Source organism: Sebastes umbrosus, chromosome 5 (genome assembly GCF_015220745.1).
Source record: "Sebastes umbrosus isolate fSebUmb1 chromosome 5, fSebUmb1.pri, whole genome shotgun sequence".
Classification (NCBI taxonomy): domain Eukaryota; kingdom Metazoa; phylum Chordata; class Actinopteri; order Perciformes; family Sebastidae; genus Sebastes; species Sebastes umbrosus.
This window is the reverse complement of record NC_051273.1, coordinates 21200095-21223658: the sequence shown is the minus strand read 5'-3', so window position 1 is coordinate 21223658 and position 23564 is coordinate 21200095. Positions and strand designations below refer to the sequence as shown.

The following is a 23564-nucleotide window of genomic DNA, read 5'->3' as shown; positions in this document are numbered from 1 at the left end:
GTAAATAGCACTTGGGAGTCAAAATGCTAACATCTGTGAATTCCAGCCCAGGAGTTTCTCGTAGATCTGTGTCATGTAATAACATACATAGTGTATATATATATATATATATATATATATATATAATCTGTGTTTATATGAGGAAGAAAACTCATATTAGGACTGGACGATGTGGAGGAAATCAAATATCAGGATATTTTTTGACAAAATACCTCGATATCAATATAGAGGCGATGTTTGAAGGGTGGACTATTGGTGCTTTCACAAAATATTTACACAATGATATTTTTGATAAATAATTATCAGTAATGTGGAAATAATGACTAGGTGGGTAAAGGGAAATAATAGAACAGCTAGAACAGTCGGGTAAGTTCAGAAAAACATATCACTTTTCTGTAATGCAGTCTTTAAAATAATTAGATTAGATGGATGTACTTTATTGATCCCAAAATGGGAAATGATTGTGTTATAGCAGCAGGTTATCCAGGCGATGCACAGGAACAGTTAATACACAGTAAAATACCCACACTAGAGAAATATATTAATGGAATACACAATGTAAAGAATATTGGAATACACTATAAATATACCCGACTACTATGACTAGCATAAAAATCAAAAGTATAAACATAGAGTAACATACTATGTACTTTTGCAAAGTGTGCAAGTTACAATGCTTTGTTTTTAAATAAAAAATAATTGAGATAGTAAATGCGTAAATGTAGATGTGCAAAAATTCAACATGTGCAAGATAAAACCAGAAAAAGACAACACTAAAATCCAAGATTATATCTAGACTTATATCAGGATATCAATATAATATCGATATATTGCCAGCCCTAATGTATAACACATACTGGTTGTATGAGGAAGAAAAGTTAGTTAAACATTAGTTCAACTCCAAAAGATTGCTTATTATTCTAAAATATGATATGGCTGTTGGGGCAGTGACGATACACCTATCTCTTGATTCGATACCATCACGATACTTGGGTACCGATTCGATATGTATTGTGATTCCACAAGTATTGTGATTTTTGTTAACTTTTTTAACACTAGGCCATGGGAAAAATTTAATCATACTCTTCTAGGGACTTTTACTTTGGAAAATATCTAAATTAGTACAGTAAAAATGTTTGATTTTCAGCATGTATGTAGTCAGAGATGACCTGAAGTCAAATCAGTCAATCAAAAAATAAAAACATTTCCCTCCCAAATTATTGGTATTTTCTTTTTACTTTATAAGGGCCATGTAATGTTTTGTACTTCTAGTGAATATAATCCAATCAGTCTTATTTCCATATTTGTATTTTGCGTATACAGTTCCCTTATTTTGAAAACCAGATGTAGTCACACGTGTATACTTCCCTGACTTCACCAAGTCCGTCGCTAGCTCTGCCGTCAGCTCCGTTCTTTTTATACATCCATGGTCAGCTCCATTGGGGCTGTTTGAATGCATTTAACATAAATGTCAGTATATGGGTGCTCTAGAGTTGTAGCGTTGGCCGTTTTGACCACGGAGATGAGAGTGACGGCTGGCTTGACCGCACGTTACTGCAATATGATAACGTTTCCTGTCCATGTCAGAGTTAGCATGCAGCTTTAGCCGTGATGTCTAGCTCTGCTTTTCCTGCAATGTGTGAAGCCCAAAGTGTTTCCATACTTTACTGTATGTGTAGTGTTTACCACTTTGGATTAAAAATGTGAGGGTGCAGGTCGTATCCATATGGACCCTCCACCGTTTTCTACTTTTTCGTTTCGGCTCGCTGCGGTTTGTTTTGTTTCTTGATATGATGTCACGTTACTCAGACTACAACAATAAAAGAGGTAACTTCCTTCTACCTCCGTATAGACTCAAATGAAGCAATTATATCGATTCTTGCGTTAAAAACTCAATTTCAATATCATAAAAAAAAAATGTGGATACATAGTTGAAATGATGGGCCAGGAAAACTATTTATTATAGAAATGATGACCATTAAAGAAACAATGTCTATCTATGACGTCAGTTAGGCGGCTTGTATATTCAGGGATCCAGCAGCGCGGGAACGGCAGCGAGCAGCCTAGTGGCCCACCAGACCACCTCTATTCATCAACACAAAAGTGCTCAGAGGGGTGCTAATTGCATTAGGCGTCCTTCTCCCTTCCTCAGTGGCCAGAGTGAGTGTGTGTGTGTGTGTGTGTGGGGAAGGGTGTGTCGGGTAGAGGAAAGAGGAGAGGATTGGCAAGAAGTGTGGGATGTTTGAGAAGTAGGGGAGTGTGATGGTGTGTGGTGGGAGCTGGCCAAGCCCACAAGCCTTCAGGCAGGCGTCCCCTCTGTCACCTCTGCAGCTGCTGGCAACGTCTCCAACCCCCTTCACACAAACAGATACACGGGACGCGACAGGCTCGCTTCCCTTAGATCACAACAAACAACGTTGTGAATTTACACATGTGGTCTCTCTCGATTACTCGCCCTTCCGTATGTTTGACTTTTGCACCCCTCAGTTGTTGTGCCATGTATTTCACTGTGCATCGGTGGGGGGGTTGTAGTTGGAAAAATCTTAAGCCCTCCAAAAAAGAGGAAATCTCAAAGGAGAGTGGCTTCCTTCTTCAACTAAATTAGATGTTTTCAGAGCCTGTAGCCGCGAGGAGGCTTTGTGGCAGAAAATAAATATTTTTCTGGGTGACTTTCACTGGAAGCTCATTCACACTAGCCATGCCAGAGTCTGGATGGATGTGATATACGTCCAGAGAACCTGTTGTTTTCGCTTCTTATGTGCACATCTAATTAGCAGATAAATCAGGGTATTTTTAATCTTTTAATCTTATTTTTTGCCAGTTATCATGTTAATTGACTGTTTAAATGTTCATCACTTTTGAGCTTTATGTAGCTAATTGTCCACTCTTTGAATATGGCATAGGTTTTGTATTAGATTTGTTAGTTAGCATGAGCTAAAGTGCTTTAATACTTTAATGCTGCTGTCTTTACATCATCTTTGATGTCATACTGAGAAGGCTTATTGACATTAAGCATTAAATGGAATAGAACTACAACAATTCATCCATTAGTTGTGAACAATTAAATTAATCGTCAAATACTTTGATAATCGATTAATCGGTTTGAGTAATTTTTTTAAGAAAAAAGCTGACTCCAGCTTCTTAAATGTAAATATTTTCTGGTTTCTTTACTGAATATCTTTGAGTTGTGGACAAAACAACATTTTGAGGACGTCATCTTGGGCTTTGTGAAACACTGGTCGACATTTTTCACCATTTTCTGACATTTTATAGACCAAACAATGAAAATAATCGTTAGATGCAGCCCTAAATCAAAGAGTTACAGCAAATTAAATAATAAATAATTAAGTAGGTTATTATCAACCAATAATTATTTAAATAGAATAGAATAGAACAAATAATACTTTGTTGGGCAATTGTATTTTTCTTTTTTCTGTCCTAGTTTTATTTGTGGTTGCTCTTCCAAAAAATGGACTTGAGAATTGCTTGAACCTTTAAAACTAATTAAATTTACTCTATTAAATTAATCTATTTAATAATCAGTTTGTGTAATATTTTAAGAAAGGAAAATAGAAAAATTCTCTGATTCCAGCTTCTTAAATGTGAATATTTTCTTGTTTCTTTACTCCTCTATGACAGTAAACTGAATATCTTTGAGTTGTGGACAAAACAAGACATTTGACATCATCTTGGGCTTTGGGAAACACTCATTTTCTCCATTTTCTGACATTTTATAGACCAAAAAACTAATCGATTAATCAAGAAAATAATCAACAGATTAATCAGCAATGAAAGTTATCGTTATTTGCAGCCCTAAAGTGGAAATAGCCATTTAAATTTGTACAGCATCATTTTTTCAATACAGACAGGAAACATTTTAGCATATCCACCTATATTTGTAATCCAAGGTAATGGTTTGTTTCATTGTATTGTGTTACTAATGTGAAGCAATACCTCATTTATCCATGATTTAAAGAAAGATTGTTGAAGCATTGAGAGCTTTTTCTGCTTCCACAAATATGATGTAAATGCAGAAAACTGAGCCGTCAAAGTACGTAAGAACGGAGGTGTGTTAACACTGCTACGTAAGCATCACACTTTTTAATGTCATGATAATCAATTGCAGCTATTTAGAAGTAGCTGAGAAGTGCAGTGTGAGCGAGCTTTGTTTGTTCTTTAGTATGTGTTGGATAGCAGCACCACTAGGCAACGGGAGAAATAAAAAAGCTCCAGAGTGAAGTAAGTGATGAAATAAGGATGAAATAAAGCCCAGATTGGGCAGATCTGTGTTTAAGTTTCATTGAGAATGCAGACTCTTAAAGTTTTCACAGCAAATTTTTTTAGGTCACAGACAAAGGGGTTGGTTTAAAACAAAGTACTAAAAATATTTTTACTGGCCAAAGTAATGGATGTAGGAGTATATCTCTGACCTACTTTGAATGGTACAAAACATATCTTGTTTTTACAATTAGACTTTGCTTACGTGCTTGTACAAGAGCAAGCAGGATATAAATATTATCTCAAATGTAGTGCCTAGTGTAGCATTTTGCATAGTGGGAACTTTATTTTGCATTATTTAATCATTTTGGTCATCTGCAGTGACTGTTTGTGTTTGATATTACACGTGACAAGAAATTATCAACAATAGAAAGGTCTCTCTTCTGGCATAGTGGGGCTCTCCTAGGCTGGCTGAGCGTCAGTGTCACCTCAGCAGCTCTCCACCTTGTTTTAATTGCCTCAGAGTTAATTACTCCAGCAAGTGTGAAACAATGTTGTCAGACTTCTCCTGCACAGCCGTGCTTTCACTCTATCCTCGGCACCCCCGCTGGCCAAATGGAGGCTTCATAGGCGAATGAGTGGTGTATTGAAAATAGCTGTGAAGAAGATTATGAAGTTACTCTCTTCACTCTCATGGTTGGCTTTGTAGGGCTACTCAATCCAGGTTGCTGTTGACAGTGATGTGTAGAGCTGCAACAATTTATCGATTATTTGTCAACTATTAAATTAATCGCCAACTATTTTGATAATCAGTTTGAGTCATTTTAAGTAAACATTCTTAAAAAAAAAGTTGAATCATACACTTCTAGGGACTTTTACTTTGGAAATATCTAAATTAATACAGTAATAATGTTTGATTTTCAGCCTGTATGTAGTCAGAGATGTCCTGAAGTCAAATATATCAGTAATTGTCAGGCATTATTTATTACATTATAAAGACATTTACTTCACAAATATGAATATATATATATCTTATATATTTAATATATAAGGGACATGTAATGTTTTGTACTTCTGGTGAATATAATCAAATCAATCTTATTTTCATATACGTATTTTGCATATACAATTCCCTTTTTTTGAAAAACAGACGTAGTCACACATATATACTTCCACTATCTTCGCCAAGTCCGTCGCTAGCTCTCCTTGTCAGCCTCTTTATACATCCATGGTCAGCTCCATCAGGGCCGTTTATATGCCTTTAACATAAATGTCAGGATATGGGTGCTCTACAGTTGTAGCGTCGGACGATTTGATCACGGAGATGAGAGTGACGGCTGGCTTGACTGCACGTTACTGCAATACGATAACGTTTCCTGTCCATGAGAGAGTTAGCATGCAGCTTTAGCCATGATGTCTAGCTCTGCTTTTCCTGCAATGTGTGAAATCCAAAGTGTTTCCATACTTTACTGTATGTGTAGTGTTTACCACGTTGGATTTAAAATGTGAGGGTGCAGGTCATACGCATGCAGACCCTCCACCGTTTTCTGCTTTGTTGTTTCGGCTCACTGCGGTTTGTTTCAGTTTTTGACTGATACGGAACAGATCTGATGTCACGTTACTCAGACTATAACAATAAAAGCGGTTACTTCCTTCTACCTCCGCTTAGACTCGAATTAAGCAAATATATTGATTCTGGCATTAAAATATATATATATATAAATAAATAAATAATTAATAATAAATATCGGCTGATACCTATGTTTGGGCGATAAATCGGCACATCCTTAGTAATTTTGTAGGTTACCTGTAGATGTGAAAATACTCCGTGGTCTACCAGCAAATTGGCTGAAGCGTGTCTTGAAGAGGAACAAAGAAAGGTGATTTAGTTAAGATGCATCCATTCATTGCTAGACAGGAAGTAGCTCATTGTTGATGTCTCTCCTCTAAAGTAGATTTCTATCTCACTAATTTGGTATTACTTCTCCTGGCACCAAAGCTTTGGCTGAAGAGTGTCTTCATACAAAGTCTGTCATCTTTATTTAGCAGCGAGCCCGTCACCAGTGTCCTGTGCCATTGGACGTGGTTGACGGTGGCGGCGGCGCTTTATTAGCGCTGCTGTGGCCTTTCAGCGGGGCCGATCTGACAGTGAGCGAGGCTGATCTTTTGAGGTCCCCCTCTCCTCCCTGCTCGCCTGATTCTCCATGCCACTGGCATCAGCTCCATAGATCACGGCTGTCGCAGCGTGTGTAGGTGCTTGCACCGCTCTGTTAGTCTCATCACTCATTCTCGCTCGTCAGCCAGGCTGCTGATCTCCCCCAGACCTCTCTCACTCTGCCATCCCTCTTGTTCCTCCCTCTCTCTCTCTCTCTCTCTCTCTCTCTCTCTCTCTCTCTCCCTCTCTCCCTCTCTCCCTCTCGTCCCCTTGCTTTCTCCTTCCACCCGCTCTCTCTCTTTTTTTTGCTTTCTCACACACATTTTTTTAATTAGGCAAAAATCAAAGACGAAATATGAATATTCATAAGGAAACCGCATTAATATGCACAATTATGCAAATCAGCATGCAATTAAGGCTTGTGTCTCCAGAGAGCCTGGATAGCATTAGTGCATAAGACAGGGAGAAGGGGATGATGGGGGTATTTTGGAGTTTTCTGCTCCACCAGTCTTTTGGCTGTGTTTTTCCTTTGTGCCACACATCGCTTCTTTCTTTACCTAAAACATTGTGATTCATGTTTTGGCTTTTTGTTTTTGTGTTATTTTACGTGTTTAGTGGAATTTTAAATGTGGTTTAGATGACATGTTTTCCTCTTTAGGGATGGAAATGGTTAATTTTCTGCTATTCAGTGACCGTAATAAATGCTAATGGGTACACTGAGCAGCATTTCATATGTTTATTTTTTTTTCCAGAAATGGTGTAACATTGCATCTAGAATGCGACAGCGGTGTCTTTGATCAATAGTGATGCTCTCTCCTGGCTCGTGCAAGCCCATTGTGGCCACTTAAGGACATTGAATGTTCAGAGTAGGACGTGGTGACAGGTTCCCTTGATATGACTCCAACATCAGGGGCATTTCTACATATCTGCAGTGACACATAGGATAATAATTATATACTGTCATTTGCTAACATCGTTCGTGGCATTAGTCCAGTTTGCTTTTTTTGATTCTTTCATCTCTACTCCAGACTAACTTGCTGATCTCCCTACCTGTCAGTCTAAACAATATGTCTTTTCTCTACAGCAATAGATGAGCGCAGCGGCTCTGGGTCTTGGGGCTCCGCAGAACAGAACAGCCCCTCTTTCAGCCAAGGACGGGTAAGATCTAAACACACACTCAAGTCGCACACGATTTTAAGTTTGGAGATCTAAGCATTAACACCAGATGCCATGATATTGTCACACACGTTCAGTTAATCACTCTGCCATAGTTGGAACACACACACACCCTCTTCCCCCCCCCACCACAACAGCTTAGTACTTTTTCATGCTGTGTGCCATGTTTGATTTTGAAGTGGTAGTTTTTACTCTCTACCTAATAACCTTGGCTCGGGATCCTGCATTGGCAAGCTCTCTAGTAGCCCAGAACCTCTGTGGAAGCCCACCGGTAATTGCAGCTTCACATCCGCTGTAACTGTCTTGGCACAACTCTGTGTAAATACAAGGAACAGGGGGTGAAATAGATGCAGCGGGCTTTGATTACCACAAGTTGATAATTAAGAAAGTCGGTTTGAATCCCCCGAGCTGATGCAGATTTGTTTGGCATGGATCCTGTTAGTTAGACAGAAAAGCAGAGGGAGGGTAACCACTAAGCCATATAGCCTAGGTGTGCTAACAAGATGGGGATGGCCTCAAGCTACGTCCACACTTATACGTTTTAAAACGCATAACTTTTGCTACGTTTATGCCCAGTGTCCACACTACTCTGGCGTTTTGGAGCCCCTAAAACGGAAACGTTTGAAAACACTGCTGACCCCGTTTTAGTTTTAAAAGTCCGGGGTTGCATTTCAGTCTCGACGGACAGAAACAGAGACCTTTTAAAAAGAATGAAGCACACACCCACGTTCACTTGATTGGGACTTTTCAGTCATGATGTGACCTTCCTACGTGAACCTTTTCCAGAGGGAAACAAACAGCCTCGACCATCAGTGGTCAATTTCAACATGGATAACAAGTTACAAGCGTTGCTGACTTTGTTGTCTATGCTAGCAGCTGTTGTACAGTTAAATTCTGCATTTTATAATCAGCTACTACTGCCTACATGCGCAGGAGGCAAGCTATTATTCGAGCGCTTTGCATCAATTCCCATGTCCCGCGCTGCTTCCTGTTTACACCGGTATGCGCAAGCCCAATGTACGTGAATTGGCATGTGATATGCATTTTCAGACGAGGTAGTATGGACAGAGATTAATTCTGAAACAGCCCTAAAACGCTCGTCTGGACGGTGTTCGTTTTAAACGCATAACGTTTGCTACGTTTATGCCTAGCGTCCACACTACTCCGCCGTTTTCGAGCCCCTAAAACAGAGACATTAGAAAACAATGCTGACCCCGTTTTAGTTTTAAAACTCCGGGGTTGCATTTTAGTCTGGACGGACAGAAACGGAGACCTTTTGAAAACGATGACGCAGACACCCACGTTCGCTTCTTGATTGGGTCTTATCAGTCATGACGTGTCCTTCCCTGTTTCGTTACGCCCCATCACGGGAACTTTTTCTGGAAGAAAACAAACGACATCAGCCTCGATCACCAGTGGTTAATTTCAACCCTGGATAACGAGTTACAAGCGTTGCTGACCCTGTTGCCTCTGCTAGCAGCTGTTGTGCAGTTAAATTCTGCATTTCATGAGGCTACTACTGCCTGCATGCGCAGCAGGCAAACTATTAATTGAGCGCGTTGTATCAATTCCCGTGTCCAGTGCTGCTTCCTGATTACACCGGCACGCTCGTCTGGACGGAGATCGTTTTCGTTATAAAACGCCGTTTTAAAACGAAATCATATTAGTGTGGATGTAGCCTTAAACAGTTGTTATCATTTAGGTCTGTGTCCAGTCTTTAATTGTTAAGCCTGACTGTGTGGAAGTGACTGATCCGATCTGGTATCGGTGCATCCCTATGCTTTTTTCTTTGCTTTTCTTTAAGGTTACTCATGTTGTTTTGTGTGTGACGTTGTTCCTACAGGGCTATGGCGAAGGATCCCACTACAGTGAGCATGAAGGCTTGTCCTCTCCGTTTATTAGTACAGGGGTTGCAGGTATATTCTTTTTCTTTCTTTCTAAATATCTTTTAACAAGTGGCTCTGACGTGGTTTTAAAAAAAAAAAAAAGCTTGATGGAAATTTTCAGCGTTATGTGTGTATACATTTACTTCTCAGTGGTGGAGGACATGTTGCCTTGTCACACTCCAGTTTTTAAATAATCATGTTGATAATGGCCGATTCGACTGTTGTGCGTACTTTGTTTTCTGGGTGGCAAAATGTGTATGTGTCTACATGCGTGTGTGTGTGTGTGTGTGTTCATTCGTTGAGTGTTGGGGATGTTAGGGCACTGAAGCAGAAACCTTCCCTAGGGTTTTGTCTGGCAGGCGGCTTTATGCAGCTGAGCGTACTGAAAAAGGGGAGGGCATCCCTGGACTTTTTGTACTTTTAGAAAAAGCTACTTTTCATTTGTTTTAGCACACACCATTGCCTCTTAATGTGTGTGTATATATAGCTCATGGTTTCACTCGCATTAACGTTTAAACAATCTTTATCTTGTAGGTAAAAATGACAGGCCACCGTACCCTCCTTTTGGAAGCCAGGTATGTAGCTTATTCCTTGAATCTACCCACATGGTTGTATATGTGCGTGAGAGCTAATTTCATGTAATGTGTCATGTAAAGGAAGCCTTGTTTTCTCACTTCTCTTTTCATGTTAAACACTTTGAATGAACTGTCTTCATTTCCTAGAAGTGAAGCTGTTTGTGCCATGCTGTCCCACGCCCCTCTAAGTATTATTAGTAAAACCTTGTTTCACCTTCTTACTCTCTTCTCCTAGCCTGGTTTTCTTCCTAGCGAAATAGCGATGCCCAGCCCAGATGCCATGTCGCCCTCTGGCCTGAAAACTGGCTCCCAGTTTTACCCGTCATACCCCAACAACCCCAGGAGAAGGCCGCCTGATGGAGGTATAGGTAAGATGACTGGACAAGACATGTTCTTTGTTTTTATTTCTGCCACTCCCCCTGAAGTGTTTTTTTTTTTTTTTTGGTTAACTGAGGCTGCAACAAATTATTCAATCTATGGATTATTTTCTTGATTAATTTCTTGATCTATAATATGTCAGAAAGATGAGGTCTTCAAATTGTTTATGTCTGAACAATGGTCCAAAATCCAAAGATATTAATTTTGATGGCTAAGAAAATCGGGAAATACAAGTTACGTCCTAAAATCCATACTAACATGCTATTTAGTACACTAAAACAGTATGTGAGATTTGTTTTATATTAGTATGAAACCAATAGTACGTGTATTGCATACTGTTTCTGGTGAAATATTACAGTATGCAAACACTAGACACTACGGCGGCATAAATATCCCACAATGCAATGCGGTAGTGACGACAACGTTCATAACAGACGTTGACGGACAGCACTGGAACGTCAATAACACTTAAATTTAACTGTAAGTATAAGAATTCACTTTGCTAGGCGTGATATTTTTTTTAAAATTAGTTCAGATTGATTCTCACAAACCGTCATTTTGGTCACATGAAGTTGGCACGGGTTACCATGGTTACGCCTCTCCAACCGGCAAAGAGGCTCTCAGGAAGTGACGACGTAAATCACTGCTCAGTGCGTCCGAAAAGAAACATACTACTGTTTATTCACACAAAAGTATGTTGAACGATAGTACACATATCAGGTATTTAGTGCATAGTATGCGAATTCGGACGCAGTCATTGACATTTGAGACACTGGAAAATATTTTTTTATCAATCGACTAACTGAGCTATTGACTAATTGTTTCAGCTCTACTGTTAACTGTTAACTTTTTATAAACTTGTAGGAGCAAACTAGACCAAAAGTGCTTTTCTTATAACAGGTTCAGAGATTAGGTCTAAAGCACACTGGAGCACACAGATTTAAGGCAACATCAACTTTATTAGAAGATGAACTTTTCGACGCCGTCTTCATCAGAGTCAAGCCGATCTGAAACTCACATCCTCTTAAATAACCTCTCCTTGTTGGGAACCTATTCAGCATAGGCTGGAAAAATGGGGAGGGAACAATAAGCTGCATGTAGGCAGGGTAAACAATCATATAATAATAAAAAAAAGGGAAGTAGAAGTAGATGTATAAATAGCTATTTGTGTCTTTTCATCTGTGACAACATCCATGTACATGTATCAGAAATTATTTATTATTATTAATAATAATAATAATAATAATAATAAATAAATGACATGTATCACAACAATAAAGGTAAATTCACAACATCCAAATATCGTAAACATCTTAAATATCTTAAATACCACCTCCTAATGAGGAGCTCCAGTCTACAGTGGGAGTGTGGGCTACATTTAGATTATAAATTGATAACACAAATAAGGGGATACTAAACGGTTAGAAAAAAAGTGCTTTTCTCATTTTTGTGTAAACATGTTTGTACAATTGTGTTTGATTGTTATATCTTTTGTTTGTTTTTAGTCATTTTTGTCTGCATTCGACAGATCTTTTCAATACAAAGCTTTAAACAGATGAATGCATCGTTCACACTGACAAACATGCCACAAACAGAAAACATTGAACACAATGTTTTCTGTTTTCTGTTCTGCAGTTGGATTTAGAGCACACGAAGAAAACTGCACCTGAACTGACATAACATTGGCAAATGTGTCTTTTGCTAAGTCCTTATTTGTGTTTTTGTCTCTGTGTCACCTTTTCTCTGTGTGTGTCTCTCTCTCTCTCTCTGCCTGCCTGTGTGTAGAAACCCAGCCAAAGAAGATTCGGAAACCCCCTGGCCTGCCGTCCTCGGTGAGAGCTTATTTCTGCTCGCCTTCACAGCTCACAGTCCTTTCTCTCTCATTCTCTCTCTCTCTCTCTTCCACCACACACACTTGCTGCACATAGACACACAGACAGACTCACGTACACACTGCTCTCCCAGCTCTGCTTGAGCAGCTCTGTGACAGACAGGGGTAAAGACCCTCTGCTCAGTCAGACTCTCTGTGAGCTGACAGTCGGGCAACTCGGGCCCCAATAAACATCATCACTGTGGTTGTCTCTACACTACACTCAAGTGGTTTCAAGTGGTGTTCAGGGTCTGGTTGTCATGTAGACGAGCAATTTTATAGGATTTTGAGGTACTTTGTCAAGTCTGGTAACTCACCTTCTTCAGTGGCCCCGATTTGAATTATATGTTTTGTAAGAACACAGAGGTCCTGGATTTGGGTATTGAAGGTGTAAATGTTTCGTTCAGCCAATACTGATATATTTAGTAGTTAATACTAGAGATGCTAATTTTGAAAAAAAAATTTAACCGATAACCAACCCTCGATTATTAACCGTTAACCGACAAGATTTTTGCCTCACATGCAGCTGCAGTGTATGAGCACAACAGACGTTCCCCAGTTCACCCGTCCGGGAGCGTTAACTTGGCAGCCACGGTGCTTCGTGTAGTGTCGCGAACATGCAGCCACTTTCCCAATAAAAGTCTCCACCGCACATTTATTTTAGTTTAGCCGGTTGTCAGCTGTGTGTCTGCTCGGCGTAACGAAAGCGATTGTCCGTGTGTGTGTGTGTTTGTGCTACGTTAGCATCTGTAGCTCTGCTGGTAACTTCGTGCTCCCCGTAGTCACACACATATGGTACCTGTGTGGGGTTGTCGGTGGCGCTATAGCTGTGAACGTAGGTGTAGCAGACAGTGTGTGTACAGTTTATTTGTCGCCGAATAAATGCTACGAGGCTACAACTCCTCCGCTCAAGCGAGCTATTGACGGGAGCCAAGTTCCTGTATCTGTAACGCTGGCTCAGACTCTCTTAAGGTGGACCAGCTTTTCTCCTTTAAGTGACGCGTTTTTGTCAGCTTTTTAATTCATTATTAACATTTCTTTTAACCGATAGCGTTAATCGGTTAAAATGCTTAATATCGGTTAAACGGTTAATTATTAACATCCCTAGTTAATACCAACACCATTTAATTTCAAATTCTCTATACCAATTTGATACCACGGTAAAAAAAACAAAAGCCCATGTACTTGAACATCCACTTCTTTATTACTGTTTGCATACTGTTTTTTGTTAGGAAGTTAAATATCATAATTCCCACTCTATTATTATTATATTTTATATTGCTGTGAAAACATCTCCTTCAAATAACGGTGTTTATTCAAGTATCTCACCAAAAACTTAATTTTACAAGATTAAATATGAACATATCATGATAACATTATAATTTACGTTTGCCAAATATCAATGGCTCATTTTTACCGAATAGAGTCTGAACGATTCATAATGTAATGTGACACCTCCCGTGCTGAAATCTGAAGTCCTGCTGATTTCAACACGGATTTGTTGTTTGCAGTGTTGTATTTTCAGGGGAAAAAAAGGGTGCGTCCCCTGGACATGTTGATAGTGAGTTTACTGTATCGCAAAAACATTTTCTAACGCCCCTGGAGCTCTGATGGTACCTGATGGTACCTGATGGTACCTGCGGTACCGTGGAAAAACAAGCACTGTTAACATTTTCTGAATTTTGGCATCGACTTTGTACCGAAGTATTGGTTCTTGTGACTTCCCTACAGCCAATGCATGAATGGTTCAAGTAGGTTGGGTTCTGGTGGTTCTGGTTCAATTTTGGATCCAGTTTGAAGTTTGTAAGAAGAGATTTGTGAAAGGAGTACTTCATCCACAAAATGACCAGTTGTATATTAATTACTCACCACGTGTTACCTTGAATACTCGAAGAAATCTTTGTTTTTAATCACATACCTCCATGTTGAACAAAGAATCCAAAGCCAGAGAAAAGTCTTGATGAATTGAAGTAAATGGAGACCGTGTTTAACCACAGCAAAACTATAACAGAACATCTGTTCACACACAACTCATGCAATATAGTCAAAGTCTCATTTATCCAGTCGTATGATCACTACTTCCCAAACACATGCATCTTTGCTAAAACCTTAATATTTAAAACAGTTTGGACTTGCACAGACGAGCAGCACTCTGAGCAAGTGTGAGACTGTTTATGCGGAAGTGTTTTAAATAGTAAGGTTTTAGTGAAGATGCATGTGTGTACAGCTGGATAAATGAGACTTGAATTATACTGCACGAGTTGTGTGAGAGTTTGTAAAAAGATGCTTTGATATGGTAACTTTTCACAATTTTTTTTTATTTTTTGTTCAACGTGGAGGCAGGCGAGAATAACATTTTCTGAAAGAATGCAAGGTAACAGGGCGAGTAGTTGATATACAAATGGTCATTTTGTGGGTGAAGTATTCCTTTTAAAGGACAATGTAGAAACCATTCTGGAAGTTGTTTGGCAAAGTTTCACTTCTTTGAATATCAATGTTGGAGTTTTAGTTCCCAATAGATATTAGGTTATTCATAACTTTTGTTCCTTAAAATAGTAAAGTTCAACCTAAATAGATTCAGTTGGATTTCAATTTGTGAAGCGGATTTGATACTGGATTCAACACAGTGCCATCGAACCCCAACCCCCCGATCCCAGCGCTACAAAGCACCATATAGTGCTTTGATTTACTGAACCAAGTGTCACATTTTGTCAGTGGGCCCAGAATTCCCAGCAGCTGATGTGTGGATGATGGCACACCACACATAGCTGGAAACACAAGTCACCGTGACATATTTGAATATATCCTGAATGAATCTCACTGTTAGTTTAAAGTGAAGAATTGAATCCGACAGCAGTTGTGCACATCATTCCCATTTATAGATTATTTCCACTGAGTCCTGTGTGCTTAATACCAGCCAGTCCGTCTATACAGTTTCAGCTGCTGTAGATGATTCAGAGGCCATTTGCTCAATTTGAATACAACACCACACCAACTTCTTAACATTTTCCTCTGCCGATACATGTAAGTCCGTTATGGTCCTGAGCCAACTTTGCTGTGTTAAATAGCAAACATGATATCTCACGTCAGAAGAACCCCACTGGCTAGTTGCCCCTCGTGTTGCTGTTGCTATTAGAGCCCAGTCTTGCTGCTTGAGCTGCCACTGGATCATCAATGTGAAATACTGCCTTTGCACAAACATTTTCTGTCACCCAGTCCTCACGCTACCGCAGTTCTCAGATGACAAGAGTGACCTAAAAGATAAACTGGATATGGAGCCTTTGCATCCCCTTACTTGTGGCATCTGTGTCTCAGCACGGTGCTGTGAAGCAGTACACCGGCAACACTTGCAGAGGAGAGAAAGATTAAGATATTTACCAGTTTTTGTAAACATTTATGCACATTAGCCCCCAGTCTTTGCCCTTATGATTTCATCGTCTTATCAAAATTTGTGCAACATTTACTACCAAAAATTTAATATAAATTGACTCATGCCTATGCTGATGTTTTTTCAACGCATGGATGAAGTAAATTCAAAGGATTTATATGGCTGACTAGGTCCTAATCACAGAGCCATGGATGCGTAATCTGGCAGGAAATGAAGTCAAGCATTAACAGTGCTGCGGTCAGACTTTGTCTTAGTTTGAGATATAGAGTTGCAACAGATGCAACTGCTGTAGCCGGCTGCATTGATTAGGTGGGTTCATATCAGATCAACCAAGGCTTCATCCACACTAATACGTTTTAAAAAGCATAACTTTTGCTACATTTATGCCTACCGTCCACACTACTCTGGCACCTAAAACAGAGACGTTTGAAAACGCTGCTGACCCCGTTTTAGTTTTAAAACTCTGAGGTTTCGGTGTGGACGTACAGAAACGGAGGCCTTTTGAAAACGATGATGCAGACACCCACGTTGGCTTCTTGATTGGGTCTTATCAGTCATGATGGAAGAAGAAAACCACCATAAGCCGTGATTACCGTGCGACTACCAGTGGTTAATTCAACATGGATAACGAGTTACAAGCGTTGCTGACCCTGTTGTTTATGCTAGCATCTGTTGTGCAGTTTAATTCTGCATTTTATAATGCTACTACTGCCTACATGTGCAGAAGGCAAGCTATCATTTGAGCGCTTTGCATCAATTCCCGTGTCCAGTGCTGCTTCCTGTTTACACCGGCACGCACATGCCCAGTGTACACGAATGGTCATGTGATATGCGTTTTCAGGCATGGTAGTATGGACGGAGATTAATTCTGGAACGGCCCTAAAAACGCTCATCTGGACGGAGATCGTTGTCGTTTTAAAATGTTGTTTTAAAATGCTGTATTAGTGTGAATGTAGCCTAATAGTCGGTAAGGAGATGGATCAGACCTGGGGAACTTGCTGCTCATCTTATTGAAATTCAGAAATCTGTTTTGTCTTTTTAAATGACATCGGCGCTGTCCTCCACCTGTGGGTGTTGTCATGTTGAAGTGGCTGCTGAAACCTCGTCGTGTAGACACACTTCGCCGCGGTGACTACATCACAGAGATTGAGTGTGAACACTCTGTCTGGCCGAGGCCCCCTGTTTTTCACTGTCTGAACCTCAGTCATTCCCCGCAGTGTGAACGATGGGCCGCGTGGTTTTAGTGCGAATGATGAGATGTCTGTGTGTGTGAACCCCCCTCCCCCACCTCACCCAGCCCTCAGCCTACGCTTCACCACATGATGGCCTGGGTGGGCCTCCCCCTGTGAGTGACCCAGTTGTGAGGCGCGGTGCTTGCGAGGCCTCTTAGCCCCGTGTCTGAGCCCAGATTAATGACTGCCGATGATGATCCTGTGGTCTTTCGTCCCTCCCACACTCCCTCCCTTCCTGCCTCACTTCACCACCCCATCGACATACTCTTCTTTTTTTCTTTATCTACTTTTGTTGCCTAAATCATGTTGCCGTAAATCAGCAAACGGACAAATAATTGCTGCGCTGTAAAGGCTGTTTTCATTTCCCGACACGGTCCCTAACTTCTGTAATGCCAGGTACACACTACACGAGAATCAAGCTGATTTTGAGCCTGATTCTCCCCTCCCGACAATAGACAGCAAAGCCCCAATTTTTTTTGATGGATCTAAAGATTATCTTTCCAGATATTCCTGTAGGGTGAGGTATGTTAAGAATGTTTTTTACATCCCCGATCGGCCCGGATGTCCATCCTGGCCGCATCGATTTCAAATCGTAAATATTAAACATGTTCAATATTTGCGATTGGATATCCTGTTGTGTGTGGGGAACCCTGAGGACAGCCGATGACGCAGTCACGTGGGAAAGAACGATAGCCAATTGAGAACCAAGCTGATGGAAGGACAACCAACGCAGTCATGGCGGCCGCGGCTAATGCAAAACGCAAAGCATAATGTAGTAGTAAGATGGACCTCAGAAATGGAGGACCAACTTGTTGAATTGTGGCAACAACACGTGTTTATTTAACGTGTCGCCGTGACTTCATCCATCCATCCTTCGTGAATTTTCAGTAGAAAGTAAAAACTAACATCACTAATTCTTACTGCCTGTCGTCCGCCATGTTTGTTTACATTAAAGTCACGTTTGGTTGCGAGAGATTTTGTGAGATTTTCATTGTTTTTTTTTAGTCTTGTTGTTCAAAGTAAATCCTTGCTGTAATTATAATGAATGGCCTTTTTTAAACATCCCAAATCCACTGAGCTTATAATAAATATTTTTGTGGATTTGACCAGTAGCATATTTTATGTGCTTCACTCTGCATTATTTTTAAACAACGCTGGCCATTTCAAAGACCTCTGAAATGTTAGAAAAGCTTCATGAGACTAAATCAAATGAAAAAGAGGAAACATAAAGCACTCGTCACAGTTCAATAACCTGATTTTCAAACGCACCATATATGATGATGATGACAGTTTTGCCTCCTCTGGTTGTCATGCCCTCCGCCCTTTACCCCTTTAGCGTGTGTGGTGTGCTGTTTCGGCCAAATCGTTGCTCTCCACACGCTACAGGAACAAAACTGTTGAATTTAAAACATGTGTGGGGTCTCTCACATTTTCAACATCTGTTAAGTTTTGAAAAATCTGTTGGTGTGGGCCAGCCTGAACCCACCACTACCTGTACACCAGATCCTTGCCCTAACGCCATGAACCTTCACCCGCTCTCATCTGCAACAATCAAATGACATGGAGGAACTTCTCTTCTGCCCCCTAGTTGTCCAGTAGACAAATCACAAAACCCTCGTGGTTGAATAAAGCGGTTTGAGGTTAGTTTGATGTTAATCTTCATCTACTCCCCACCCCTCTTGCCTCAACCCATGTTTTTCTAGTGTAGAGACCTTTACACGGTTATAACCTGAATTACATTAAACCCCTATTAGTTGAGGATTTTACCCTAGAAATCCCCTTTCTTCCTGAGAATACAATTATCCAGCAGCCACCAGTCATTGTGTGGTTCTCTGTTCCCATCTAGAGCAGCAGGATTCACTCGACATTGTTCCCCGTGAAAGAACAACTCAAAGCCTATTGTTAAATGAAGCCATCTCCGTCATGTTTTCCCCTGAATTAACCGTGATCATTTTAAATCCCCTGTTTCCTTCACACTCCCCTGGCCATATCAAGCTTTGTTTAAGTCATTTAGATTACCTTCTCCTGTCCCCCCTCAACACCCCTTATCTCTCTACCCATTTCATAAATCATCAGGGCCTTCATTTTTTCCCCTCAATCCTCCCCCTTGCCCCTTTACCACCCCCTACCCACTGCAATCTCTCTCTCCCTCTCTCCCTCTCTCTCTCTGACTGGATCCCAGCCCCCATCTCTCTCTCCCTCTCTTCGCTCCCTCTCCTCAGCCCAGCTGCCTGTGGAGTTGGATGTGGTCCAGGAACAGGCAGATGGCTCTGTAATTAGAAGTGCATCTCTCCATTCCCTTTCCACTTCTCCCTGTTAAATCAAATTACAGAAAAAATCCCTTCTCTGGATTAGCATTCTTTGCAGCATAGCCTCCATTCTCTTTCTCTCTCTTCCTCTATTTTGCACAGAGGAGGAGAGGAAAAAGACGGACTGAGTGGTGGCTGATGGTGTTGGGGGGGGGGGGAACTGAGGGCTTCTCATGTCCGTCTTCAGCCTGTGTGTCACTTAGAGCCCAGCATTGTGTAGAAAGGATATGTGACTCCTAAGGTGCTAAAAATGTCAGAGCTGTCCATTTTCATGTTTTCAGAAACCCAATCCTGTCTTGATGTCATATAGAACGTGATAGTGCTAGTTTGAGTGTGTGTGTATGTGTGTGTTGGCCCGCTGAATGCATGGTATGTGTGCGAGCTGATACCGAGTGTGTTATAGGGAGGGGCTGCAGGCTAGGCAGGGCGATGTCACTGGGGTCCTGGGAGCTAGAGGAAGTGCTCACTGTGCACTGGGATTCAAGCCGCCGTCGCTGTGCCCAGCATGGCATGGCCGCTGTGTTCTCCTCCACAGGCGAGGAGCCGGCCTGCCTCCACCGCCGGCAGACTCCCTCTTGCCATCTTGTGGCCACTTGAAGCCAGTGTGATTTTTAAATGGTTTTCAAAAGGATAGGGTGGATCGATACCTTACTATGTCGTCTCTCATGATGCTCAGGGCCACAAATTGAGAACACTATCTTTTTAAAAAAACATCCAGCATCATACAAAGTCCATGTTTAAGTGTTTAGCTTTAGAAATCACAATCTAACTGCTCACTGTCTGCATGTTTGTTTAGGTGTATGCTTCCACATCTGGTGATGAGTATGCAAGAGACAATGGAGGATATCCTGGTGCTAAGCCTGGAGCAGTCTACCCTGGTTCTTTCTATATGCAAGGTAACGTTTCACATAATATCACTGGAATGAATTTGTTGGGTTGTTATTCTATTTGTGAAGATGTTTTCATATTTGCACCCTGTGTATGGAATAATTTACAAAAAGACTTAAATTAGAGACATTCATATCCGTTGATGAATTCAAAGGCATCCTAAAGAATGTGGTGAAAGAGGCATGTGGTTGTTTTTCTTGAGAGGCCACTGTGAACTAGGGGTGGGGGAAAAAATCGATTCACCGATGCATTGCAATTTTTTTTTTTAATGATTTTGAAATTGATTTTTTAATGCCAGAATCAATATATATTTGCTTCATTTGAGTCTATGCAGAGGTAGAAGGAAGTTACCGCTTTTATTGCTGTAGTCTGAGTATCGTGACGTCATATCGGTTCTGTATCCGTCAACCAAAACAAACCGCAGCCGGCAAAAAACCCTCACATTTTAAATCCAAAGTGGTAAACAGTATACGTACAATAAAGTATGGAAACACTTTGGGTTTCGCACATTACCAGGAAAAGCAAAGCTAGACATCACAGCTAAAGCTGCAGGCTAACTCTGTCATGGACAGGAAACGTTATCACATTGCAAGAACATGCAGTCAAGCCAGCCGTCACTCTCATCTTCGTGGTCAAATCAGCCGACGCTACAACTGTAGAGCACCCATATACTGACATTTATGTTAAATACATTCAAACGGCCCAGATGGAGCTGACCATGGATGTATAAAGAGAACGGAGCTGACGGAAGTATACACGTGTGACTACGTCCGCTTTTCAAAATAATGTGTAAACAAAGGGAACTGTATATACAAAATACTTATATGTAAATAAGATGAATTGGATTATATTCACCAGAAGTATAAACCATTACATGTCCCTTATAAATTAAATATAAAATGGCACTATTTTGTGAGGGAAATGTCTTTATTCTTTGATTTTTGGGTTGCTGGAAAAAAATAATAAATAATGCCTGACAATGACTGATGTTTTAGACTTCAGGACATCTCTGACTACATACATGCTGAAAATCAAACATTTTTAATTTAGATATTTTAATTTAGATTTAACTTTTTCCCATGGCTTAGTGTTAAAACAGTTAACAAAAAATAAATAAATCGTGATATCAAATCGCAACACTTGTAGAATCTTAATACTTAAAAATCGCAATACATATCGAATCGGCACCCAAGTATCGTGATACACAGCTGTTCTTCTGTTTTATGTGAATTATTGTATATCATGTTGTATTTTATTGTGTGTGATTTTGAAGTGCTGCTACCTTGGCCATGTCTTTCTTATAAAAGAGATTTTTGATGTCAATGGGACTTCCTGGTAAAATAAATAATTTGCAAATGTGTCTCTGTTTTTCCCAGAAGACCCCTGGTCGTCTTCTGGCTACTCTGCCATGCTGGGTAACTCTCCTCACATTGGACAGCCAGGCTCCTTCTCTGCAATTAACCCACAGGACAGGATGGTGCGTATAAACGGCCTCAGTCTCAATCATTTTTGTTTATAATGACTCATATCTTCTAGTGTTGCTTGTAAGGAAATTATGTGGTGAACTTTGGAGCTGGGGGAGGCAGTTTATTTTTGGCATTATTGGGTAAAAAAATCCATAATAACCTTTCAGCATATTGTAATTCATGTGGTAGCCCAGGGTAGGCAGGTTTCTGGAAAAGGCAAAAAAAAGCTTGAATTTGGAAATAAAACCCTCCTCCTGCAGTGCTCCTATCGCCTCTTGCTGACCTAAACCCCTTCCACCAGACGAGCAGGGGCACATGCACGCGCTTCATACAGTAAACCTGTACGAGTACTAGTTATTCATTTCAAACATCATCCCGATCGTGATTGTGAATCCTGATGCTGTTATATTGCGGCGACACTATAAGAACTACCGTCTTGTTTTCTTTGCAGACTTGTGGGCCTGTAAAGCCCTTTGAACTGACACACTGTGAGTCGAGGCTTTAGCGAGGTACAATATCGGCGAAGCGTTTCAGACATGGAGAGAAAATGTTGCTATGGATTTAGCCTTTTGCTAACTAGGGCTGTCCTAAATACCATTTTTTTGGGCTTCGGAGCTTTGGTGAGAAATATTCGAAGGTATTCGAAGCTTCGCTTCACAGTGCATAAGGCTGACATGATCTTCTGTCTGTCTCCATCTCCTCTGTTTCAGTGCCCGCTGCTGCACTACTGTACACACACTTCTACACAAAACAAACAGCGATATCTGCCTGAGAATAACTAATAATTATTAAGATATGAATAATGTTGTGGGATTATTCCTTATTTGGGGATTTATACATTATCATTACATACTTATTTATAAAAAATAAATAAAAACAAAGCATTTAAATACTGATTTAGAGGTCGATTACCATGGCAACGGTCGAAGCTTTGAAGCACTCGGGTCAGCCCTATTGCTAACTGTAGGTGTTGCGCTGCAGCGGTGAGTAGAAGGTTAGTAGCTAACTATTGGCAACATTTTCTCTCCATCTCTAAAACACTTCGCCAATATTGTCAGACTCTTCTTGATAATTCCGTCTTCTTTTTTGGGGTTCCTCTGCAGTGTAGGCAGTTGCTGCTAATGCTGGAATAGCAACTTTTCCTGCAAGATGTTCCGCCGTTGAATCAGTCTTTCACTATCTAAAGAGACATGCACGCGCATCTGTACTTCTAGAACAGCCAGTAGGAACCTCCTCTATTCTGAAATGACCTGTGATCGGCCAAAGTCTCCCGTCCTGTCAAAACAGAGCCATGAGGAGGTGCAGAAGTCTCTCTCAGAACACTTGAATTACAATATGCTGAAAGGTTATTATGAAATTTTTGCCCAATAATGTCAAAAATATACTGCCTACCCCCGCCATAAGGGATAACTTTTCATTGAGAGCAAAGATTTTAGCATCTGTTTCTTTTTCTGTAAAGGTCCCATATTGTAAAAAGTGAGACTGTCATGTCTGTTATAGTATAAAGTAGGTTTAAGTGCTATATAAATACTCTGAAAGTATTGAAACGTTTAACATACGGAGAAATACGCTCAGCCCGTATTCAGAAATTGTGCGTTTGAAACAAGCCGTCAGTATTTCTGTCCGTTTGTGATGTCACATATATACAATATTTAGACCATTACACGGTTTTAAGCGTAAACATTCTTAATTTGTCCCAGTTTATTTCCGGTTGCAGTTTATGTAAATGACATCACCTGACAGGAAGTAAACATGGACCCAAAATGTTGCCTAGCAATGCAAATCCGTTGAGATCCGTCTGAAATGAGCTAAAACGGAGCATTTCAGACAGTATAAGGAAAATAAAGTTGTTGTTTTTTTAACATTACAGCATGTAAACATGTTCTAGTAGAAACACAAAATACAAGCATGAACCTGACAATGAGCATAATATGGGACCTTTAATTAATAAAACCACATATCTTGTGAGATGCATGAATTAAATTCTGTTAACATAATGTTGAATAATTAAACCTTCACCAGC

The 23564-nt window shown here is 40.4% G+C and overlaps 1 protein-coding gene and 1 long non-coding RNA gene across 12 annotated transcripts in view; one reads left to right on the top strand and one right to left on the bottom strand.

Moving 5' to 3' along the window:
* The window catches only part of tcf3b (transcription factor 3b), a 45247-nt gene that overhangs the window by 8408 nt on the left and 13275 nt on the right, over positions 1 to 23564 (top strand). For 9 of the 11 annotated variants that reach the window (XM_037769629.1, XM_037769630.1, XM_037769624.1 and 6 more), the window contains 7 exons: positions 7458 to 7531; positions 9393 to 9465; positions 9970 to 10010; positions 10246 to 10378; positions 12174 to 12220; positions 19984 to 20083; positions 21452 to 21552. In XM_037769629.1, the coding sequence (XP_037625557.1) occupies positions 7458 to 7531; positions 9393 to 9465; positions 9970 to 10010; positions 10246 to 10378; positions 12174 to 12220; positions 19984 to 20083; positions 21452 to 21552 (569 nt within the window). The remainder of the gene's footprint in view (positions 1 to 7457; positions 7532 to 9392; positions 9466 to 9969; positions 10011 to 10245; positions 10379 to 12173; positions 12221 to 19983; positions 20084 to 21451; positions 21553 to 23564) is intronic. The other 2 variants (XM_037769625.1, XM_037769622.1) reach the window with 1 other exon arrangement.
* Positions 1606 to 22309, bottom strand: LOC119488198. Its single transcript, XR_005206892.1, has 3 exons — positions 22021 to 22309; positions 10461 to 10465; positions 1606 to 1615 (listed from the first exon to the last, which is right to left on the bottom strand). It is a non-coding gene; the product is annotated as an uncharacterized LOC119488198 (long non-coding RNA).